The sequence below is a fragment of the Salvia splendens genome, chromosome 14 (genome assembly GCF_004379255.2).
Source record: "Salvia splendens isolate huo1 chromosome 14, SspV2, whole genome shotgun sequence".
NCBI lineage: Eukaryota > Viridiplantae > Streptophyta > Magnoliopsida > Lamiales > Lamiaceae > Salvia > Salvia splendens.
This window is the reverse complement of record NC_056045.1, coordinates 21,527,272-21,548,176: the sequence shown is the minus strand read 5'-3', so window position 1 is coordinate 21,548,176 and position 20,905 is coordinate 21,527,272. Positions and strand designations below refer to the sequence as shown.

The following is a 20,905-nucleotide window of genomic DNA, read 5'->3' as shown; positions in this document are numbered from 1 at the left end:
ATGGCCGAACTATTTCTATTGCGGATGCTGTTATGATATCCACCTCTTCACTCATGAATATTCAAAGACAAGAGAAATATAATGATGCTTTCATATTTCCATATAAGGTGACGCGCACAATAATGATTTTGTCGATACTCTTTTCCACGATTGATTTTTCAGTTGATATTGATATTTTAAAACACACCATATAAAAAAATCAATTTACTCGTTTAATTTTAATTAACATCAGTTTTATTTGATCATCTCCCAACGGCCAAATATCTACTTCCTTCGTTCCATTAAAAAAATTCATTTCTTTATCACAAAATTTAAGAAAGATGATGTTTAATAAATTAAATCAAGAAAGAATAAAATAAAAAAGTAAAAGAAAAAGTAAATAAATGAAATGAGTATAAAACAAGAGAGAAATAAATTAGAGAAATAAATCTATTAACAGAATATACTCCACAATATATTTACCGGTATACTAATACTCCATGAAATAGTAGCATTTTTTTTTTTCGGGCACCCATTAAAATTAGTTTTTATCTCTTTATTTACGTCACTATTAATATGATTATTTTTTAGACGAAAATAGGAGTAATTTATTTGATTTCCGTGGATTATATAAGAAAATCATTGGTAGATGTATTTTGAGTAGATAAATGGTGTTCCCAAGAGTCGTACTTATTTAGAAGTGTGATTTTTATATAAAATAAAAAATATACGTCATGTTCTAAAGTAAAAAATAATGATATATACTTTTGTGGTACATTAAATATAATAAATGTGCTATAGTTATCATTTTAAACAGCTCAAATACAAAATCTTAATAAGGGAGTCCTTTCAATTTATAACTTATAAGTACAATGATCTTATTATGCGTGCTCAGTAGTTTTGGGATATTAACAGCATTTGAATAAATATACTCCATTAACGTATAGGAACATCCACAATGGCGGCGAACGGACTGGCTAGCCGATCTCCGGCGAGCGCCATTTCGGCGAAAAAATCGGCGAGCGCACGCCGATTCGCGAGCGCTGGGCGATGCGCTCGCCGCCATTGCAGGCTCCAGACCAGCGAGCGATCGGCAAGCGGATTTTTTTTCGAAACACTATATATACGCGCTTTGCACGTCATTTTCATTCGCACTCGGATGTCGGGTTTTTTTTTTAAATAATGTAATTTTTTTAATTAATGTATTTTTTTTAATTTACTTTTTTTAAAATTAATGTATTTTTTTAATTTAAAAATATTATTGAATTTTCTTGTATCTGTGTCGTAAATTTAATTCCGTATTTTGTGTGATTGTCAATTATTTGTTTTATATAATTAGAGTGACGTGGCTAGGCTATTACTGGGCTATTTGCTTGTCCTGATGATATGACATGAGGATTTTTAGTGCTGATGATATGGCAGAAGGGGTTTGTGGCTGAGCTATGGCTTAGTGAAAGTAATCGTGGATGCTCTAACTAATTTATTTTGAAAAAAAGTTAAATATTTTTCCACAATAAAATATCCAATCGGTGATCATTATCGAAGTAAATAATGATGGCGGAAAATAGTGGTGATGGGTCTTCAAAAATAAGAAGAAAACAGCTCTCTTTTCCGAAATTTGTGCGTTCCCACTCTACATCATGTCCACTTGTAGTTTCTTACCTTAAAGCATCAACAATGGCAGCCGTCCGTGCATGAGGCGAACACGGACGTCGCTTGCGGACACTGCAGATCCGCGGCTTTCTGACGACATCCGTTGTGACGTCCGCCATTGCGGTGTCACGACGGACGTCCGGTTTTTTATTTTTTAAAAAACTCTATATATACGGCTCGTTGTAAACTCTATATATACGGCTCGTTGCAAACTATAGATTCAAGGCATAACATGTAACTTTGTTTGAATTGTTTTTTGGTTTGGGGTGATTTTTTTTGTGAACTATATATTTTTTTAAAATTTAAGTATATATGTATGCTTTTTTTTAAATAAAATCGTTGCATTTTCCCGTGTCGAAATTTTAATTCCGTAAATTGCATATTTCTGAATTATTAATTCCGTAAATTGCATATTTCTGAATTTGTGAATTTTTATTATTGTGGATGTCCGTGGATGTTCTTGGGAATGTCCGTCATTATGTAGTGGGATGTCCTTATGACGTGACAGTGCTGTAAGATTTGGCTGCTGAAGTTGTATTGATCAGCTATTCAAAGCTGATGGAAACTAAATCAAGTGAAGGGAGCTGAAATTGGATCATATCTTGTGATCGATCAGGAGCCGTCGGATGAAAAATTAGTTAGAATCTTTTATTTTTCAGCCATTGATTCAACTAAGTGTTGGAATCTGTTTTAGGGATTTTAATACCCATTGTTGGTTATGTTTTAGCAGAGAGAAGCTACGAAAATCCCCAATTACAATTCCTTGAATAAAAATTCCTTTTGTGCTCATCATCTTCTTCGTCTCTAGTTTCTTCAAATCGAATCTCGATTAATAACAAGTGGCGCCGTCTGTGGGAAGTTCATCTTTGTGTTGTGAATCGGGAAATCGAATCTGAGAAGAACGATGGCATCAAGGTTTGAGGCAGAGAAATTTACAGGTAAAAATGATTTCGGGCTTTGGCGAGTCAAGATGCGAGCGATGCTCATCCAGCAAGGGCTTGCGGCGGCATTGTCGACCGCTAAAGCGGATGAGGTGCTCGATGAAAAGGCGACCGCAAAGAAAGAGGAAGTGATGGCCAAGGCGCATAGCACGGTGGTGTTATGTCTAGGAGATAAAGTGCTCCGTGAGGTGGCGAAGGAGACCACTGCGGCTGGGATTCTAACGAAATTGGAAAATCTGTATCTGACGAAATCACTCGCGAATAAGCTGTTCATGAAGCAGCGTTTGTATTCGTACAAATTCCAAGAGGAGAAGGGCATTCTTGAGCAGCTAGAGGATTTCAATAAAGCGATAGATGATCTCGAAAATATTGATGTCACCATCGAAGACGAGGATAAGGCGATTCTTCTCCTTAATGCACTACCGAAGTCGTATGAGCAGTTGCGAGATGCTATAATGTACGGTAGGGAAGGTACGATCACCTTTCTTGAAGTTCAATCGGCACTAAGGGCCAAGGAGCTTCAAAGAAGTGGAAGTCAGGTGCAAGTTCAGGCTGCAGAGAGCCTAAACATTAAGAAATTTAAGGGGAAGAAAGGTTTTAAGAAGGATAACGATGGATTCAAGAGTGGATCCAAGGAGCCGAGGGAAACACGGTCTTGCCATTGGTGCAAGAAGCCGGGCCATTTGAAAAAGGATTGCTACGCTTGGAAGAAAAAACAAGCGGAGGAAGCGCCACAGGGGACTAGCAGCTCTGATTATGTGCAAGAAAATGAAGTCCCTCAGGTGCTGAATGTGATGATGAAAGGTGAGTCTATCTCTTGGATTCTTGATTCCGGTTGTAGTTTTCACATGTGCCCGAACATAGCTTGGTTTGAATCTTTTGTTGAAACCATGAATGGTGGATCTGTGGTTCTTGGAAATAATCAAGTGTGCACGATCAAAGGAGTTGGGAGTGTGAGATTGCAACTGGCTGATGGCACCATTAAGATCTTGAGTGATGTGAGGTTGATTCCTGAAGTTAAGAGAAACCTCATATCACTTGGGTTGCTTGAACGTAAGGGGTGCTCTTTTGAGTCTTTTGAGGGAAAGATGACCATCAAGAAAGATGGAGAATTGGTTATGCAAGGAGAAAGAAGAGGAAACCTCTACTATCTGCAAGCAACAGTGATTCTAGTAGGTGATGAGCTGAATCATGTAGCTGCAAATTCCATCAGAACGTGGCACCTGAGATTGGGGCATCCGGCTGAGGGCACAATAAAGCAACTCATCAAACAGAAGGCTATACCTGTGACAAAGATTCAAGAGTTAGAACCATGTGATGAATGCATTTTAGCAAAATCCAAGAAGTTTCCTTATCCTAGAGGTAATCACACATCACAATCTCCCTTAGATTATGCACATAGTGACTTGTGGGGGCCTTCACCTGTGAATTCTGTTGGAGGGGGGAGATACTATATGACAATTATAGATGACTATTCAAGAAAAATTTGGTTATTTGTGTTGAAAGAGAAATATGAGGCCTTTGCTAAGTTCAAAGAATGGTGCAAGATGATGGAATTGGAGAAGGGTAGAGTGCTAAAGTGCCTTCGCACTGATAATGGATTAGAGTTTTTGTCCAGAGAGTTTGAGAACTTCTGCCTTGAAAGGGGAATTAAACGACACAAGACTGTTCCCTTGAATCCCCAACAAAATGGGGTGGCTGAGAGAGCCAACAGGACCATATTGGAGAGGGTCAGATGTTTATTATTTGCTTCAGGGATGGATAAAAAATTTTGGGCAGAAGCAGCAGCCACTGCTGTGAAACTAATCAACATGTGTCCTTCTTCAAGCATAAATGGAGATACACCAAACTTCAGATGGTATGGCAGATTTGATGATTATTCTAAGCTCAGGATTTTTGGATGCAAGGCATTTGCACATTTGAGACAGAATAAGTTGGAAGCCAGGGCATTAAGGTGTGTAATGCTTGGGTACGAGGCTGGAGTGAAAGGCTATAGGCTATGGTGTATTGAGCCTGGGAAGCAAAGAGTTGTGGTGAGCAGAGATGTTGTTTTTGTTGAGAATGTGATGCCACTTAACAAAAGCAACAAGAGTCTGGAAGGCAGCAAGGAAATCCAGAATGAGACTCCAAGTATTGAAATAGTTCCAGAAAACACTTCTCAAGGTGGAGCTAACACTGATTCTGATTCTGATAATGATCAGGCCAGGGATGATATAGCTCAAGGTGGAGCTGTGGATGGACAGGAAGAAGATCATACTAATGATGGTGATGGTCAAGATGGTCTGAGAAATTACCAATTGGCTCGGGATAGAGTCAGAAGACAAAACATCAGACCACCAGCTAAGTTCCTTGATTCAGAAATGCTCTACTTTGCTCTTTGTGTGGCTGAACAGATTTATTATTCAGAACCAAGTTCCTATGCAGCAGCTATGGAATGTGAAGAGAAGGATCAGTGGCTAAAGGCAATGATAGAGGAGATTGATTCACTTATCAAAAATGGTACTTGGGTATTGGTTGACAAGGTGGATGGCAGGAAAATCATTAGCTGTAAATGGCTTTTCAAAAAGAAAATTGAATCTGCAGATGGGGAGCAAATCAGATTCAAAGCCAGGTTGGTTGCTAGAGGATTCACTCAAGAGTATGGAGTAGACTTCAACGAAGTGTTTTCCCCTGTGGTTAAGCACACCTCAATTAGAGTGCTTCTGGCAGTTGTAGCAAAATTGGACTGGGAACTAGAACAGCTAGATGTGAAAACCGCGTTCCTACATGGAGATCTTGAAGAGATAATATATATGCAACAACCACAAGGATTCATCAAACCCGGAGAAGAAAGAAAAGTATGCCTGTTGAAGAAAAGTTTATACGGTTTGAAGCAAGCAAGCCGACAATGGCATAGAAAATTTGATAATCACATTCTAAGGAATGGCTTTAGGAGATCTAAATATGATGAGTGCGTGTACATAAAAAGGAAAGGAGGAGTTCCAGTGGCATACCTGCTTTTATACGTTGACGATATGCTAGTGGCTGGAGCCTGCAAGAAGGAGATACAAGAGGTGAAAGATGATCTGAAATCTGCTTTTGATATGAAGGATTTGGGAAATGCAAGAAGAATCTTGGGTATGAACATAATGAGAAACAGGGAAAAGAGGCAAATTTGGTTGAACCAAGGTGACTATATTTCAAGAGTTGTTCAAAGGTTTCAGATGCATAACTCTAAGGAAACAGGGACACCTCTGGCACAACACTTCAGACTTACTGTACTCCAAAGGCCAAGCAATGAGTCAGAAAAACAAGAGGTACAAGCTATACCCTATGCTAATGTTGTTGGGAGTATTATGTATGCAATGATTAGTACAAGGCCGGATGTAGCCCAAGCTATTAGTGTGACTAGTAGATTCATGACTAACTTTGGAAAAGAACATTGGTCAGCCTTGAAATGGATATTGAGGTATCTAAAAGGGGCAGGAGACTATGGGATTCTGTTCAATGGTGGTCAGGAACATGAGGGTGATGCATTGGTGGGTTACTGTGACAGCGACTACGCAGGAAATGTAGATAATCGAAGGTCACAAACAGGCTATGTATTCACTATGTTTGGGTCTGCAATTAGCTGGAAATCAAGCTTGCAAGGGGTGGTGGCATTGTCCACAACAGAAGCTGAGTATATGGCGCTCACGGCTGCAGTGAAAGAAAGCTTTTGGTTAAAAGGGATTGCTGCGGATTTTGGTGTGATACAGGAGTCGATAGCCATTGGATGTGATAACAACGGTGCTATTAGCCTAGCTAAACACCAAGTCTTCCACGAGAGAAGTAAGCACATCGACGTGCGCTTACACTTCGTGAGAGAGGAAATAGAGAAGGGAAAGGTCAGGGTGTTCAAGATTGATACATCTAAAAATCCGGCTGACATGCTCACCAAAGCTCTGTCGAAAGAGAAGTTTGAACTGTGCAGGAAGTTGGTCGGATTGTGCAGGAGTTTTGAAACAACTTAACCAGCCAAGGTGGAGAATTGTAAGATTTGGCTGCTGAAGTTGTATTGATCAGCTATTCAAAGCTGATGGAAACTAAATCAAGTGAAGGGAGCTGAAATTGGATCATATCTTGTGATCGATCAGGAGCCGTCGGATGAAAAATTAGTTAGAATCTTTTATTTTTCAGCCATTGATTCAACTAAGTGTTGGAATCTGTTTTAGGGATTTTAATACCCATCGTTGGTTATGTTTTAGCAGAGAGAAGCTACGAAAATCCCCAATTACAATTCCTTGAATAAAAATTCCTTTTGTGCTCATCATCTTCTTCGTCTCTAGTTTCTTCAAATCGAATCTCGATTAATAACAAGTGCAATAGGAGGTCTTATGACGAGGCAGAAGCTGTTTTTGGGAAGTCCGTCGGAATGTCGGCCGGGACATCCGCACCCCGGTGGATGCTCTTGCTCATTTCATCAAACAAGTCCTTCTCTCCCTCTCATCATTCGAGGTAACTTCATCGTGCCTTCCAACTAGCTAAGGTTTCGGCTGATTCTCACTTGGCTCAGGCTTCATATTGTTTTTGCTGTGCTTGATTTTGTCATCTGCTGCTGTGATTTACCGTCTACGCATTGTTCGATCAATTTGAGATTCTGCATTCGACACTATTTTTTTAGAAATTTAATTTTGGAGCTATTCGTTTGTCCTTTTTTGGTCTATTTTGATTTATATAGTAAAAAATTGAAGAAGAAATTAATTGGTGTGAATTGGAGATTCAGGGTTGCTGAGGGAGAGAACTGCGTAGAGTGGAGCTGCTGCTATGGCGGAGGATGATTCGTACACTAAAGATGGGACGGTTGATTTCCGCGGTAATCCTGCAAAGAGGAGTGAGACGGGAACATGGAAAGCTTGCCCTTATATTTTAGGTGAATATTGCCACATCCTATCAATTTTTTTCGGGATGGTTTGGTTTTTTGAGCTTGGGTTCGGGAAGTGATAGCTGAACTCTGACAGTAGGATTTCTTGATGATGATTGTGTGTGTGTGTCTGAAGTGAATTATCAACATTGAAGATGATTTTCTCATGTCAAGTTCGGTTTCTTGATGATAATAGTGTGGGTGTGAAGTGAATTATCAACCTCGAAGATGATTTTCTCACGATAAGTTCGGTTTCTTGATGATAATTGTGTGTGCGTGTGTGTGTGGAATGATCCTTGAAATTGATTTTATGACTAGAAGCTCACTTTTATGCATGATGATAGTGTGTGTTAGCTTGCACGTGAGAAATCAACCTTGAAGATGATTTTCTTACATGTTTATTTTCTTGATGGTGATAGTGTGTATGTGTGTGTGGAATACGACTAGAAAGCTCGTTTTAGGGATGATGATTGTGCATGTGCATGTGCATGTGCATGTGTATTTTTAGCTTTTTCGAGTGAAATGAATCTTGAAGATGATTTTCTTACCACATGTTCCTTTTCTTGATGATAATGGTGTGTGTGTGGAATGATCCTGCAAAAATGATTTTATGACTAGAAGCTTGCTTTTATGGATGATGATTGTATGTGTGTGTGTGAAATGAACCTTGAAGATGAATTTGTCACCACATGTTCAGTTATCTAGATGGTTTATCCTGGGTTCATATGAGAAAATGAACCTTGAAAGTGATCTTCGGACCACAAGTTATGTTTCTTGATGATGATAGTGTGTGTATGTGTGTGAAAATGACCCTTGAAAATGATTTTCTGTGTCTAATCTGTGTGAGATCAAATTATCCCTGGTTACTATTGCTATGCGACTCCTATTATACGTTTGTTGATGTATTCTGTGGTGAGATGAAATTGAACGAATTATCTATGTCTGTGTGTGTTTTCAAATGATCCCCGACAGATTCTACATGAATTTGTGACAAAAGGCCACGAATGCTGTGAGCGGTTGGCATACTATGGGATGAGCTCCAATCTGGTGGTCTATTTAAAGAAGCACCTCAACCAACACAGCACCACTGCTTCCAACAATGTCACCAATTGGGGAGGGACGTGCTACATAACACCACTCATTGGAGCCTTTCTGGCCGATGCATATCTTGGAAGATATTACACAATTGCATTGTTTTCCATCATATATGTTATTGTAAGTTTTCATGGTTCAGTTATGCATAATTCAAGTTAGAATCAATCTTGATTTGTTTCTAAGTTGAGTTGCATACATAATGAGATGGTAATTATGTAACGTTATCATATTTATTTTACCCCTTAAATATAATGTACAATAATCTCAATGAATTTATTCTTTATTAGTATAAAGCATAACCTCAAAGTAGTCAGATCACTCTCTACACGGGTTCTGATTCCTCTGTGCTGTTCTGTTTATTAGCTATATTTAAAATCTCTGTTTGAAATTTTTTCACAACATGAGAAAGAAAATTGACGAGTAATTGATCTGATTCAGGGGATGACATTGTTGACGCTATCAGCATCAATCCCAGGCCTGAGACCAGCTTGCCATGGGAAAGACGATTGCCACGCAACAACCACACAATCTGTAGTATGTTTCATTGCACTCTACTTGATAGCCCTCGGGACAGGTGGGATCATGCCATGCATCTCCTCCTTTGGAGCTGATCAATTTGAGGACACTGACGAGGTTGAGAAGAAGCACAAAAGCTCCTTCTTCAACTGGTTCTACTTCTCGATCAATATTGGTGCCGTGGTTGCTGCTTCTGTCCTAGTTTGGGTGCAAATGAATGTCGGCTGGAACTGGGGGTTTGGCATCCCCACAGTGGCCATGGCAATAGCTGTCGTGTTCTTCTTCTCAGGCACTCGTTTGTACCGGAATCAGAAACCCGGGGGAAGCCCCCTTACACGCATCTGCCAAGTTCTGGTAGCATCTTTCAGGAAGTATCATGTTAAGGTTCCTGCTAATGAGGAGTCATTGTATGAAACTGGTGATGCTGATTCTGCGATTAAGGGAAGCCGCAAGCTCGAGCACACCGAAGATTTTAGGTAAAATGATGATTAATCAATCTTGCTAGCCACTAAAATCATCTAGAAACTGAGTCTTTTTGATATGGTGAAATGCAGATTCTTCGACAAGGCTGCAGTGCAGACGGAAACAGACATAGTAAAGGGCTTGGTGGATCCATGGAGGCTCTGCACGGTGACACAAGTGGAGGAGCTGAAGGCCATCATACGTCTTCTTCCAGTATGGGCAACCGGGATCATCTTTGCCTCGGTATATGGTCAAATGGGCACTTTGTTTGTGTTGCAAGGATTAACAATGTATACAAAGATGGGGAATAGGGGATTTGAAATCCCGGAAGCGTCTCTGAGCATCTTTGACACTCTCAGCGTGCTTTTCTGGGTCCCCATATACGACAGGCTCATCGTTCCTGCTGCCAGAAAGCTCACCGGGCACAAGAATGGGATCACTCAGCTCCAAAGAATGGGGATTGGCCTCCTCATCTCCATCTTCTCCATGCTCTCGGCTGGGATTCTCGAGGTCATCAGGCTAAGCTATGTCAGAAGGCACAACTTTTACGAGCTGGACAAAATAGACATGTCGATTTTCTGGCAGGTTCCTCAGTATTTCATCATAGGGTGTGCAGAGGTGTTCTTTTTCATAGGGCAGCTTGAGTTCTTCTACGAGCAAGCACCCGATGCTATGAGAAGCTTGTGCTCGGCCCTCCAGCTCACAACCGTGGCTCTTGGTAGCTATCTGAGCACTCTGCTGGTGACTATAGTAACCAAAATCAGCGCCATGGGAAGCCAGGGTGGATACCGGACAACCTCAACCACGGCCACCTCCACTACTTCTACTGGCTCCTGGCTGGGCTGAGCGTGCCCGGCTGGGCTGAGCGTGCTCAATCTGGGCATCTTCATGTTGGTCGCCAAGTGGTACACGTACAAGAAGCCGCTTGGAACGCTTCATTAATGGCTTGTGAGCACAGATGATGGATCTTCGTGCTGAATACTTCACTCACCAAAACGGGTTCTTGTATGTTAGGCCTAAGGATTCATTGTTGTGCCATATAAGCTATTATCTGCAAATTGATGTAAGATGTTGGTCATTATCAGTAACTATTGTCTGTCAAGTCCTTAATAAGCTTGTCTTTTTTTACCATGATGACTGATTGTTTGCTTCACACACTAAGGTTTACGATTCGTGCGGTTAATCGCGAAACCGTAACCGGTGGTTACGATTCCTAATTGGAATCGTGAGCTTAATTGGAACTGAAATTGCCACTTTTGGAACCATGGGCCGGTTCAGGTTACGGAACCTGAACCGCGAAAAACTGCCGGAAAACCGTGAAATCGAACTGGAACAACAAAAAACCGCCAAAAACTGGTTGTTCGGAACCGAAACCAAAACCGGCGGTTTCGAATCGAAACTATAACCGCGAAATAAGCTCAAGGTTCAGTTTCGGTTTGAGATTTTCCGGAACGGTTTCGGAACCTTGGGCTGTTGGGCCTGTCCACACTACACTAAAATGTGAAATTGAACCCGCCATTAAAATGTGCATTTTATATTTTCTAAATTTGAAAATACATAATTTTAAGGGATGAACTAAAACAAAATAATTTTAGTACTCTTTCCGTTCCGTCTAAGATGACATATTTTTTTGTCGGCACAAAATTTTAAGGGTTGGTTAATGTGGTTAATCGTAAAAAAAAGTTGAATATTTAATTGGAGATAGAAAAATGTAGTTGAGTGTATTGATTGGAAAAAAAAATTATTAAAAATAGAATTGTGTCATTTTTATTGGGACAAACTAAAAAAAAGTTTTAGTTGGTACGGCATGAGTATTTATTATTTAGAGCATCTCCAATAGGTTAGGACGTCAAATAGCCCTCAAATAGCCTTCACACTGCCACATCATCAGCACTACAATTCTCCTGCCACATCAGCTTGCCACATCAACTGGACATCAAATAGCCCTCACATAGCCTTCACACTACCTATCCACATCACTAATAACAATTATATAATTTAATTTACACTCGTATCAACATACGGAATTTAATTTACGAGACAAATACGGAAAATTCGAATAATAATATTAAAATTTAAAAAGTACATTAATTTAAAAAAAAAAAGTACAATAATTAAAAAAATGCTTCGATTCCCGGGAACCCGTGCTGATCCCCGTGCATCCGCAGCAGATTCCGGCAATCTTCGGGGGTAGGCTTTCGGAGATACTGATCACCGAATACTTCGATCACGCCCTGGCAGAAATACTTCATACATTCGATGGCAGTCGTCTCACCGATGTGGAGGTATTCGTCTCACATGTCTGCCGCGGTGCCGTAGGCCAACTGCCTGATTGCCGCAGTGCACTTTTGAATAGGGGTGTGGCCGGGTCTGCCAGCCGCATCGTGCCTGAAGCGGAAATACAGATATCGCTGCTCCAATGCGTTAACAATACGCATAAATAAGTCCCGCCTCATCCTAAAACGACGCCTGAAATGGTTGGCGTCAAAACGCGGCTCCTCTGCGAAGTAATCTGTGAACAGGCGCTGATGTGCAGCTTCATGATCACGATGCACCACTTGTCGACGGTGGACAACTGGTCGTGGGCGAGGTGTCGCCGGCTGCATATAACTCTGCATCCATCGATCAACCTCACGGCTCGTATAGGCATCAAGCTCTTCGTTCATCATACGCTCGTACTCATCCGCATCCCCACCACTACCACCGGCATTACTCATTTCTTAAATTGATCTTGAACAGAAAGTAAGGTAGAGAGAATACTCGTTAAAACAAGTGGTGCGAATGAAAATGAGGTTCAACGCGTGTATATATAGTGTTTTCGAAAAACAAAAAAAAAATTTAAATCCGACGCCGGTTTGGCGCCGATCCGGGACGCACAATGGCGCCCGTGAGGATCGACGTCGGAACCGGCGTCAGCGCGGGAATCAGCATGGCGACGCCGATTTTGACGCCGATTTCGCCGACGCCGGTTCCAATGGTTCGGCGTCAAACCGGCGTCGGCGAAAAATCGGCGTCGCGGTGGTGACGCCGGTTATTGGAGATGCTCTTAAGGATGAAGAATGTGGGCGCATTTTTAAATAAACTTAATGGATTGATCTGGATTTTACAAAATTTTGTTTTCGTGGAGTTGATAAGAATTCAGTATCGCTCGCTCTATCAGATACCTAATTTTTCGCCTCAAATCGTCATCAAATGCCTCTGAAACGATTTCAAAAGCCCGACGCAGGTAGATGATCTCACAGAACCACTCACCTATTTGGCTAATTAAGCTTCTGATTTTGAATCTTTCCTGTAACCCTTTTGTTGTTTCATCAGCTTTGTTATAAAATTTCTTCTTGAGGGTTGAAGTGTTCGGCAAAATGTTGCAATATGCCCTCCACGTGTTCGACGAAATTCCTCACTCAGATTCTCAATAAAATGGATACTAGTTTAACTTGACACTAACATTTTATTTCTCTCTTTATTTACGACCTCAATTTTAGAATACAAAGCTTGTCATGTCCGGCATAAAAATTCAGGGACACAAAACAGCATTAACCTTTTAAAAACGCCAAATTGAGATCATAAATGATCACTAACCCCTTTTTTCTCTAGTGATGTATAAGCTATTGATTCTTGAAACATTCACAAAGTGGTAATCCAAGATTCTGCCCATTTTTTTGCAGCGTCCCAAGCAGAGAAATACCTGAAAAAAATCGGGCTAGGAAAGGAAGACCATCATTTCTGGAAGCAAGTAGGCAAAGCTCTGATAAGCACTTATGCTCTGTTCGGAGCGGTGTGGTTTTTGAACGAGACGTCGCCGTTTGGGTGGTGGACGCTGAAGCCGATGCCAAAGGAGGAAAAGGAGCTGGCCCACCTGTACGAGCGCCGCGAGTTCCCTTACCCGGCCGATGCAGAGGCGATGGAGGAGTTCGTTGCCAAGGGAGGGATGATCGGGACCACCATCGGCCCAAAAGGGATCGTCGAAACGGATAAAGATTCGTACAATTTTCAGAAGGATTTGCAGGACAAGAAGCTGGATCAAGAGTCTATGAAGCTGTGGATGAGGATGAGGAATGAGGTTCTTTCTGAGCTGCAACAGAAAGGATTTGAAGTTGAATGAAATGCAGCTGGTTTTGGAGCTCTTTTCTGGTTGAAATTGTGATGCTTATGTTATTATGTAAGAGATCATTTTCCAACTACAAATCAATAACCAACCATTTGTTGGAGCCACAAATATATGGCTGAAAGGTTGTAAGATCAGTTATTATCACTTGTGGAAGTTTGGATTGATTTATTACAAATTTACAGTTACTAATATTTTAACATGAGTAAAAATTTCTACACCCTGCCATAAAATTTGACTACTTTTTTTTTGTTTTTTTTTTGGGTGTGTCCTCCCTATAAAATTAAACACTTCTATTTTTGTAATTTTTCTTCTCATTAATAAGGGGAGTCTTATTCTTCATTAATAATATTCCGATCATGTTTTAATCCATCTCCTAATTTATCAATTATTATACATTAAAACTCGTGTCATTTTGTATGGAATGGAGGGGATGTTATTTCGCTACATTTATAATTAAAAAAATCTATACGTTTGTCATTATAGGGGTGTATTATGGTCCTACTGCCTCTTTAGTGTTAAGAATCAAACAAATCACAGTCATAATCTATACATTATTAGACTAATATGCTACTCCCTCCGTTCTATATTAATGGCGGTGTTTCTTTTCGGCACGGAGATTAAGAAAATTGTGTTAGGTGAATTAAGTAAAGGGAGAATAAATTGGAAAATGAAAAAGGTAGAGAAATTAATAGAGAATAAAGTAAAAGAGAGTAAAGTTGGTGTGGAGAAATGTGTTGACTTTTATTCAAAAGGGAAATGACTCTATTACTATGGAACGTACCAAAATGGCAAAACGACTCTATTACTATGGAACGGAGGGAGTACATTATTAGTCGAGCTACGTTATTATACTAAAATGCTACTCCCTCCGTCCCTTTGTAGTAGATGCGTTTCTTTTAGGCACGGGATTTAAGAAAAGTTGTGTTAAGTGAGGTAAGTAAATGAATAATAAAGTAGAAAAGAAAAAAAGTAGAGAGATGAAGAGAGAATAAAGTAAGAGAGAAGAAATGTTGTTGTTTTTTGCCCAAAAAGGAAACGACTCAGCTACAGTGGGACAATCCGAAAAGGAATATAACTCAACTACAGAGGGACGGATGGAGTACATTTTTTTACTAATAATCTACATTATTTGATGACACAACACGTGACACTAATTTAACTGTTAGATCACAAGATCCAATGAAATACAAGTGTTTTGATTTTGAACACTATTTAGCTTATAAATCTGAATACATCTATCTCATTATATCTCAATACTTATCATTTTGTCTCATTTTGTTCATAATGCGCGGGGATTTGAAAATTCAGAATGCACTTAGGGTTAATATGGGAAATTCGGTGTGAATGGACGGCCAATTAACTAATTCAGAATTAATGTTACTTTCAAATAGAGCCCATGTCTGAAAAGGTGAACACCAGTGTATAATCTGATGCAAGTGGGCCAGGCCTTATCAATTTTGTGTCTGTTTTAATTCTGCCCAGCCCAAAACAGTCATAGCGAACGAGTCTTAGCTTATAAATCTGAATAGATATATGTCATTATATCTCAATATTTATCATTTTGTCTCATCTTGTCTTGAACTCAGAAATAAATTTTAAAAAATCAACAAAATGCTATAGCAGTAGTATTGGTTTAAACTCAAATCATAACAACATTGTTTTGCGTTGCATACAACATGAATCAATAATATTATTGTTACTAATTTTAAATATTTTGCCTCTACAAGGCATTAGCAATTATTAGAAGCAATTGAACAAAGGTATCAGCCTTTCAACTTTGCTGGCTCTTTTGCTCTAAATTCATCACTGCAAGTACCAATATCAGTTGAAGCAGCCGAGCCTAAGGATGCGTAGCGTACCAATGTCACGTTTATTTAATATCGACTCGCACGCACTCCTTGAGGTTAGCTACAGCCAGTGGCGGACGTAGGAATTTTTTTTGGCAGGGGCTCCATAATAAACTTCATTCATTCAGATATAAAGTCTCGCCCATGAGTAGAAAAGGTACGTGGAGCATGTGTCTTACTTTTATATAGAGAGTTTATAATAAAATATGAATGTAATAATTTAGTAAATTGACGGGTTCACTTATCCAAAAATAAAGTGAATCAGGCTATAAAGTTGCGGAGTATCAAATATGATATTATTTCACCAATAGAGTAAGTATTTTGTTTAAATAATAGCTGCACTGGACCTACAAGATAAAAATCAAATAGGCAAAAAAAATTAATAAATCACTAATCTTATACTCCTTCCGACTTTAAGTGAAACACTTTTTATTTGGTATAAGATTTTATATTTCTATATGAATTGAGTAGAGAAAATTAAAACAGAAATAATGATGTTACTAATAATGTGTTAACTAGAATGTGATGATGGAGCTTAAATTTAAGCTACAAATTCTAATTTTTTAATGTGAATTTTTTAAATAAAATAATAAAAAAGAATTGTTAAAAACATTTTTTGTATAATAGAATTGAAAAGAAAAATATACAATTAAAGTGAACCGTCAAAAAATTGTTATGTTAAAATAATGAAGAAATGGTTTTTTAAGCACATTTCCAATATATTAAACTATATAAATTAAAAGCTCATAGTAATTTCTAAATAAAAATATTCACATTAACAAAAATCACTACATGGAGTATAAATTAAAAAAATATACGGTGTCTATTTAACTTAAAGTGTCACGTCGCATTTTGCAATACTCAATAGAGTACTATTTTAGTTTTTAAAAGAAGCTAATAGGGGAGTATTTATGTACCTGCAACTATTTTTAATAATAATAATAATATTATTATATTGTTACTCAATTTTTTGGTCGTCTTCTTCCCGAGAGATACGGCGACCATTTTTACTTCTGCAATTTCCAAATTTCCAATTTTTTCAGCCCCTTCTTGTCATGAACATTTGGCAATTTACTCTTCTGTGGTAGAATCTTAGGAAGGGCTACTGATAAGTTTTGAAATTTTTTAAAATTTTAGAAGAAGAAAAACATAAAAAAAAAACTTTTTGAAAAGGCTTAAGAGCATCCGCAACGGTGGCGCTGCTCGCCACCGGCCGTCCCGCCGCCGTTGCGCTCGCGCCGTGCCAGCGAGCAGCTGACGTGGCGCGCCCTCATTCATCAACGGCATAGCCGTTGGGTTTAATTTTTTTTTTAAATCGGTTTTTAATTAAAAAAACCGATAAAAATAAAAAATAAAAATTTCATTTCCCAAAAAAAATTAATATCCGTTTATACCGTTTTTTTTCCCACTTTTTAATTTTTTTTAATTTTTTTTACCCCAAAAATACACACTTCATCTATAAATACCCCCAATTTCACTTCCCAAAAATTCACATCAAACTACACAATTCTCATCATCATTCTCTCATCTCCATTCTCATCTTCAATCTCTCATATCCATTTTCAATCTTCATATCTCCATACCATACAACATCACTATGTCCGGCCAAGGCGATAACCCTACAGGCTCCCACGGTTGGAACCCCTCGATGGTTCGGTTCACAACCGTTTCCTAGTCCGGAACGGAATATTCGGCCCCTCCTCAAACCCAAGATTCGGCCGTTCCGGGTGGCTACCGTCCATACCCAATTGACAACCAGGTGCCTCCGAAGGACGATACGGGTGGACACCGGAGCCTAGGCCGACCGCCCCCCTCCCAACCTCCGCAAGCTCCCTACTCGCGGCAGCGGTGTCCGCACACCGTACACGCCGGCGGAGATGGATAAATTGTTCAAGGCGTTACTTCGAAATCTCCGAAGATGCGGCGGTTGGCACGAACCAATCGGGCGATCACTTTTGGTGGCGCGTATCTCGCCGGTACAATGCAAACCGGCCGCCGGGAACGATCGAGCAGCAACAAGAGTATGGTGCGCAACTGCATCGGCCGAGCCAACGACGAAATTGGCAAGTTTCAATGGCTATTTCCTCCAGGAGTCGCAGAATGCCGAGAGCGGCCGGAGCGAGGTCGACATCATCACTCCTGCGGCGCTGAGCACATACCAATCCATGAACGGTAGGTCGTTCAAGTACCCTCAACGTTTGGGCAGGAAACGCGGTTCCACCCGAGGTATCTGGGAGGCGTAACATCCTCCTCTAGCGGCTCCTCCAAACGGTCAAGGTCGGTATCCCTATCCGACTCCGGCTCCGAAGAAGTGGCTAGCCAACTCGCCGGAGCTAACTTGGGTAGCCCCGACGACGGACCAAGCGGTTCCCAACGCCGACCGCAAGGAAGGAAGAAGACGGCGGTCGAGCGCCGGCGCTCCGCGACTCCATCGGCCCCCGCCCCCGAACCCGCACCCTATGTTCTACCTCCACCCCCGAACAACTTGTTGTGGGCCCTTTTGGCCCAACTCAATATGGCCGATAGGTCAACTATGACCCCCACGCAACTTCAAACGCACGAGGGCATGATAGTGGGTCTCCAAAAATAATTGGGGTTGTTGCCGCCGGATGAGTAGTCTTCCTCGGGTAATATTAGCCAATAATTATGTAATTTTTAATTTTTAGTATTTTAATTATGTAATTTTTAATTTTAGGATTTTAATTATGTCTTTTTTATTTATTTGTATTTTGTCATATTTATTGTGATTTTTTAATGAAGTTTAGTATTATGGAAATGTTTATGTTTAATTGAATATTAAATTAATTGTGCTCATCCTTGCGGAAGAGCACAGTTGTGGGTGTTGTGCTCTTGCCAGAGAGCAGGCATGAATAGTACCGCCCGGGCCCACAACCGTGCCGCTGGCAAAATTCCCCTCACCACTCCTTACTGTGTCAGCCACTTGCTACAGCGCTACTAAAATTCTCGATGCACGTGCTGATAATTTCTTTGTTGCCATTTGCCACATTTGCCATTATGGAGGCTTGTGTGGCCTGCAATTGTAGCCAAGCCTCGAGCATCTGCCCCTTTGGATCGAGGATCAGATCTCAAAGTATTGGTACATAAAGTAGGATTGTTTGATTTCGCGCAAAAATCGTCAATCAAATCAGCTTGACATTTACTTAACAATGCAACTACAAGCAGGGGCGTAGCCACTTGACTAGGGTAGGGTGCAAATCCCCTCTTCAAAATATTTTTTTACTATTTTCTTCTTCAATTTTTACAAAATTTTCAATTTCCTTCATAAATGACATCCTTCTGACTCTAAAAATTTCTTTATAAATATAATTTTACTCTTTCTAAATTGAATTCTTGGATCCGCCCCTGACCGGAAGTGCAACAAATATTGTTACAAGATAAAACATTCTTCTGCTGCTATTCATTGCTGTTATTTTCTTTCTCTTTCTTTTCAAGTTCAATTTTTGTGTTTTAGTGTGATTTCAAATGATCATCTTATAATAGCGAATATTGTAGAAACCATAAATGTAATTTCCATGAAATAAACTATGTGCAGATTTATAATATTTAGAGAGAATTCTAAAATTAATGTGTTTTGTCATTTTGAGGCGAATAGAAAGAGGTAGGGAAACGTAATAGTAATTTGCAATAAAATAGTTATAATATTTAGTCCAAATCATATTTCTTGTCAGAGTCATTACTTCCATAAGTTAAGGCTTGAAGAAAAGATGAAATGAAATTTTTATCGAAGAAATTGGATATTTGATCGTTTATACAAAAAATACATCAATCGATTAAACGTGTGTTAACTGATATTTCTAATCTTTCACTTATGTGTGTCTAAACCATCAAATTGCCTAATAAAAAACTTGCTCTAGCCTAATTAATATTATTAGCTAGATTGTTTTTTCTAAAAGCTATAATTCATACGTATGTTATTATTATAGCAAAACTAATCATAAGTTTGTTAAACATGGATCAAGACTTTGATAAAGAAAAAGATTGCGCGCATTGTAAACGAATAAACGATGGCTAGAATCCTGATTGATTGTACAGATATTGAATAATTGATACACGATATTGTTCACCCTTATATAGATGATGGCATACCTTTTACAATGGGAAGAATAATCTCACTACAATGTAAAATATTCTTATGTATCTTTTGTGATATTTGATGCAATTTTCTTCCTTGTTTAACACTCCATCTCAAGTTGACTAACGTAGTTTCCGATACTTATCTTGCTAAGAACACTCGGGACAAATTAGCCAAAATTATAACCCAAATAGCTCGTACTTGAATACCCAATTACTACTAGAACGGATTAGCCAAAGTCCAAGTAAATTGGCTCCATTGACGTTCCTAAATAAATTTATGATTCTCGCATGTATTCAAAAATTAACATAACTGAAAATAATTTGATTGACAATAATACATAATTATTTATTAATTTAAGATATCATGTTACATTACTGAGTAGAGATAGTAATCGGATCAACTCAGTAGATTTCGGACTAACTCCAATCGGATGCGGATTGATCGGATTACAATTTTATCGGGTTAAAAAATTTACAAGCCTAATCTAAACGTTTGGGTTTTGAATTAGCACAGCATACTAATAAGGCTAAAAACAATTGATTAAAATTACCTTACTATTTATTATCTTAAATATTTATAAGTATTTCTTATATACTACTCTCTCCTTCTCAGTTTACCATTTTTCGGTGGGATTTTAGGAGTCTCGGTTGGAATATTTCATAAATGGTACTCTCTCTGTTCCTTGTTAATAGATGCATTTCTTTTCGGCACAGAGTTTAAGAATAATGTGTTAAATGGATGGTGGAAAAAGTAAGAGAGAATAAAGTAAGAGAGATGGAGAGAGAAAATAAAGTCAAAGTGAGAATTACTTTTTATCAAAAATAGAAATGACTCAATTAATTTGGAACTTCCCAAAATAGAAAAATGACTCTATTAACATGGAACGGAGGGAGTACTATATGCCCCCACATTCCACTAATCTTTTTTTACTAAATTTTCTTAAAACTCGTGCGAACTCAAATGTGACTCCTAAAATGAGACGGATGAAGTATATATACATTTACACACTAACAAAATCAACATTGGAAATAAAAATATACTGTACACAATATTTAGTCGAAATAAAAAGTTGAAAAATGAAAATACGAGGAAGATATACGAAAAAGTATAAAATTTGAAAGAAAACAATGAAATATACCCATCTTTTTAAGCACTTTTATATATATATATATATAGAGTTGTGATCAATGTCGAACCAATTTTAAAGACCGAACTAGAGACCAAATCTGGGCCATTAGATCTAGTTTTTTTGATGAGATGTGTTGCTGTGTAAATTTTTCGGTCTTCATTACAAGCCCATTTTACTTCATTGTATAGGTTTATTAC

The 20,905-nt window shown here is 39.0% G+C and overlaps 1 protein-coding gene and 1 pseudogene across 1 annotated transcript; both read left to right on the top strand.

The window, feature by feature from the left end:
- The first annotated feature begins 7,054 nt into the window (after positions 1-7,054).
- Positions 7,055-10,628, top strand: LOC121763432 (annotated as a pseudogene).
- A 2,000-nt stretch (positions 10,629-12,628) lies between these two features.
- Positions 12,629-13,827, top strand: LOC121764705. Its single transcript, XM_042160720.1, has 2 exons — positions 12,629-12,754; positions 13,194-13,827. The coding sequence occupies exons 1-2, from the start codon at positions 12,721-12,723 to the stop codon at positions 13,628-13,630; spliced, it is 471 nt and encodes a 156-aa protein (XP_042016654.1). The 5' UTR covers positions 12,629-12,720; the 3' UTR covers positions 13,631-13,827.
- Positions 13,828-20,905: the final 7,078 nt, after the last annotated feature.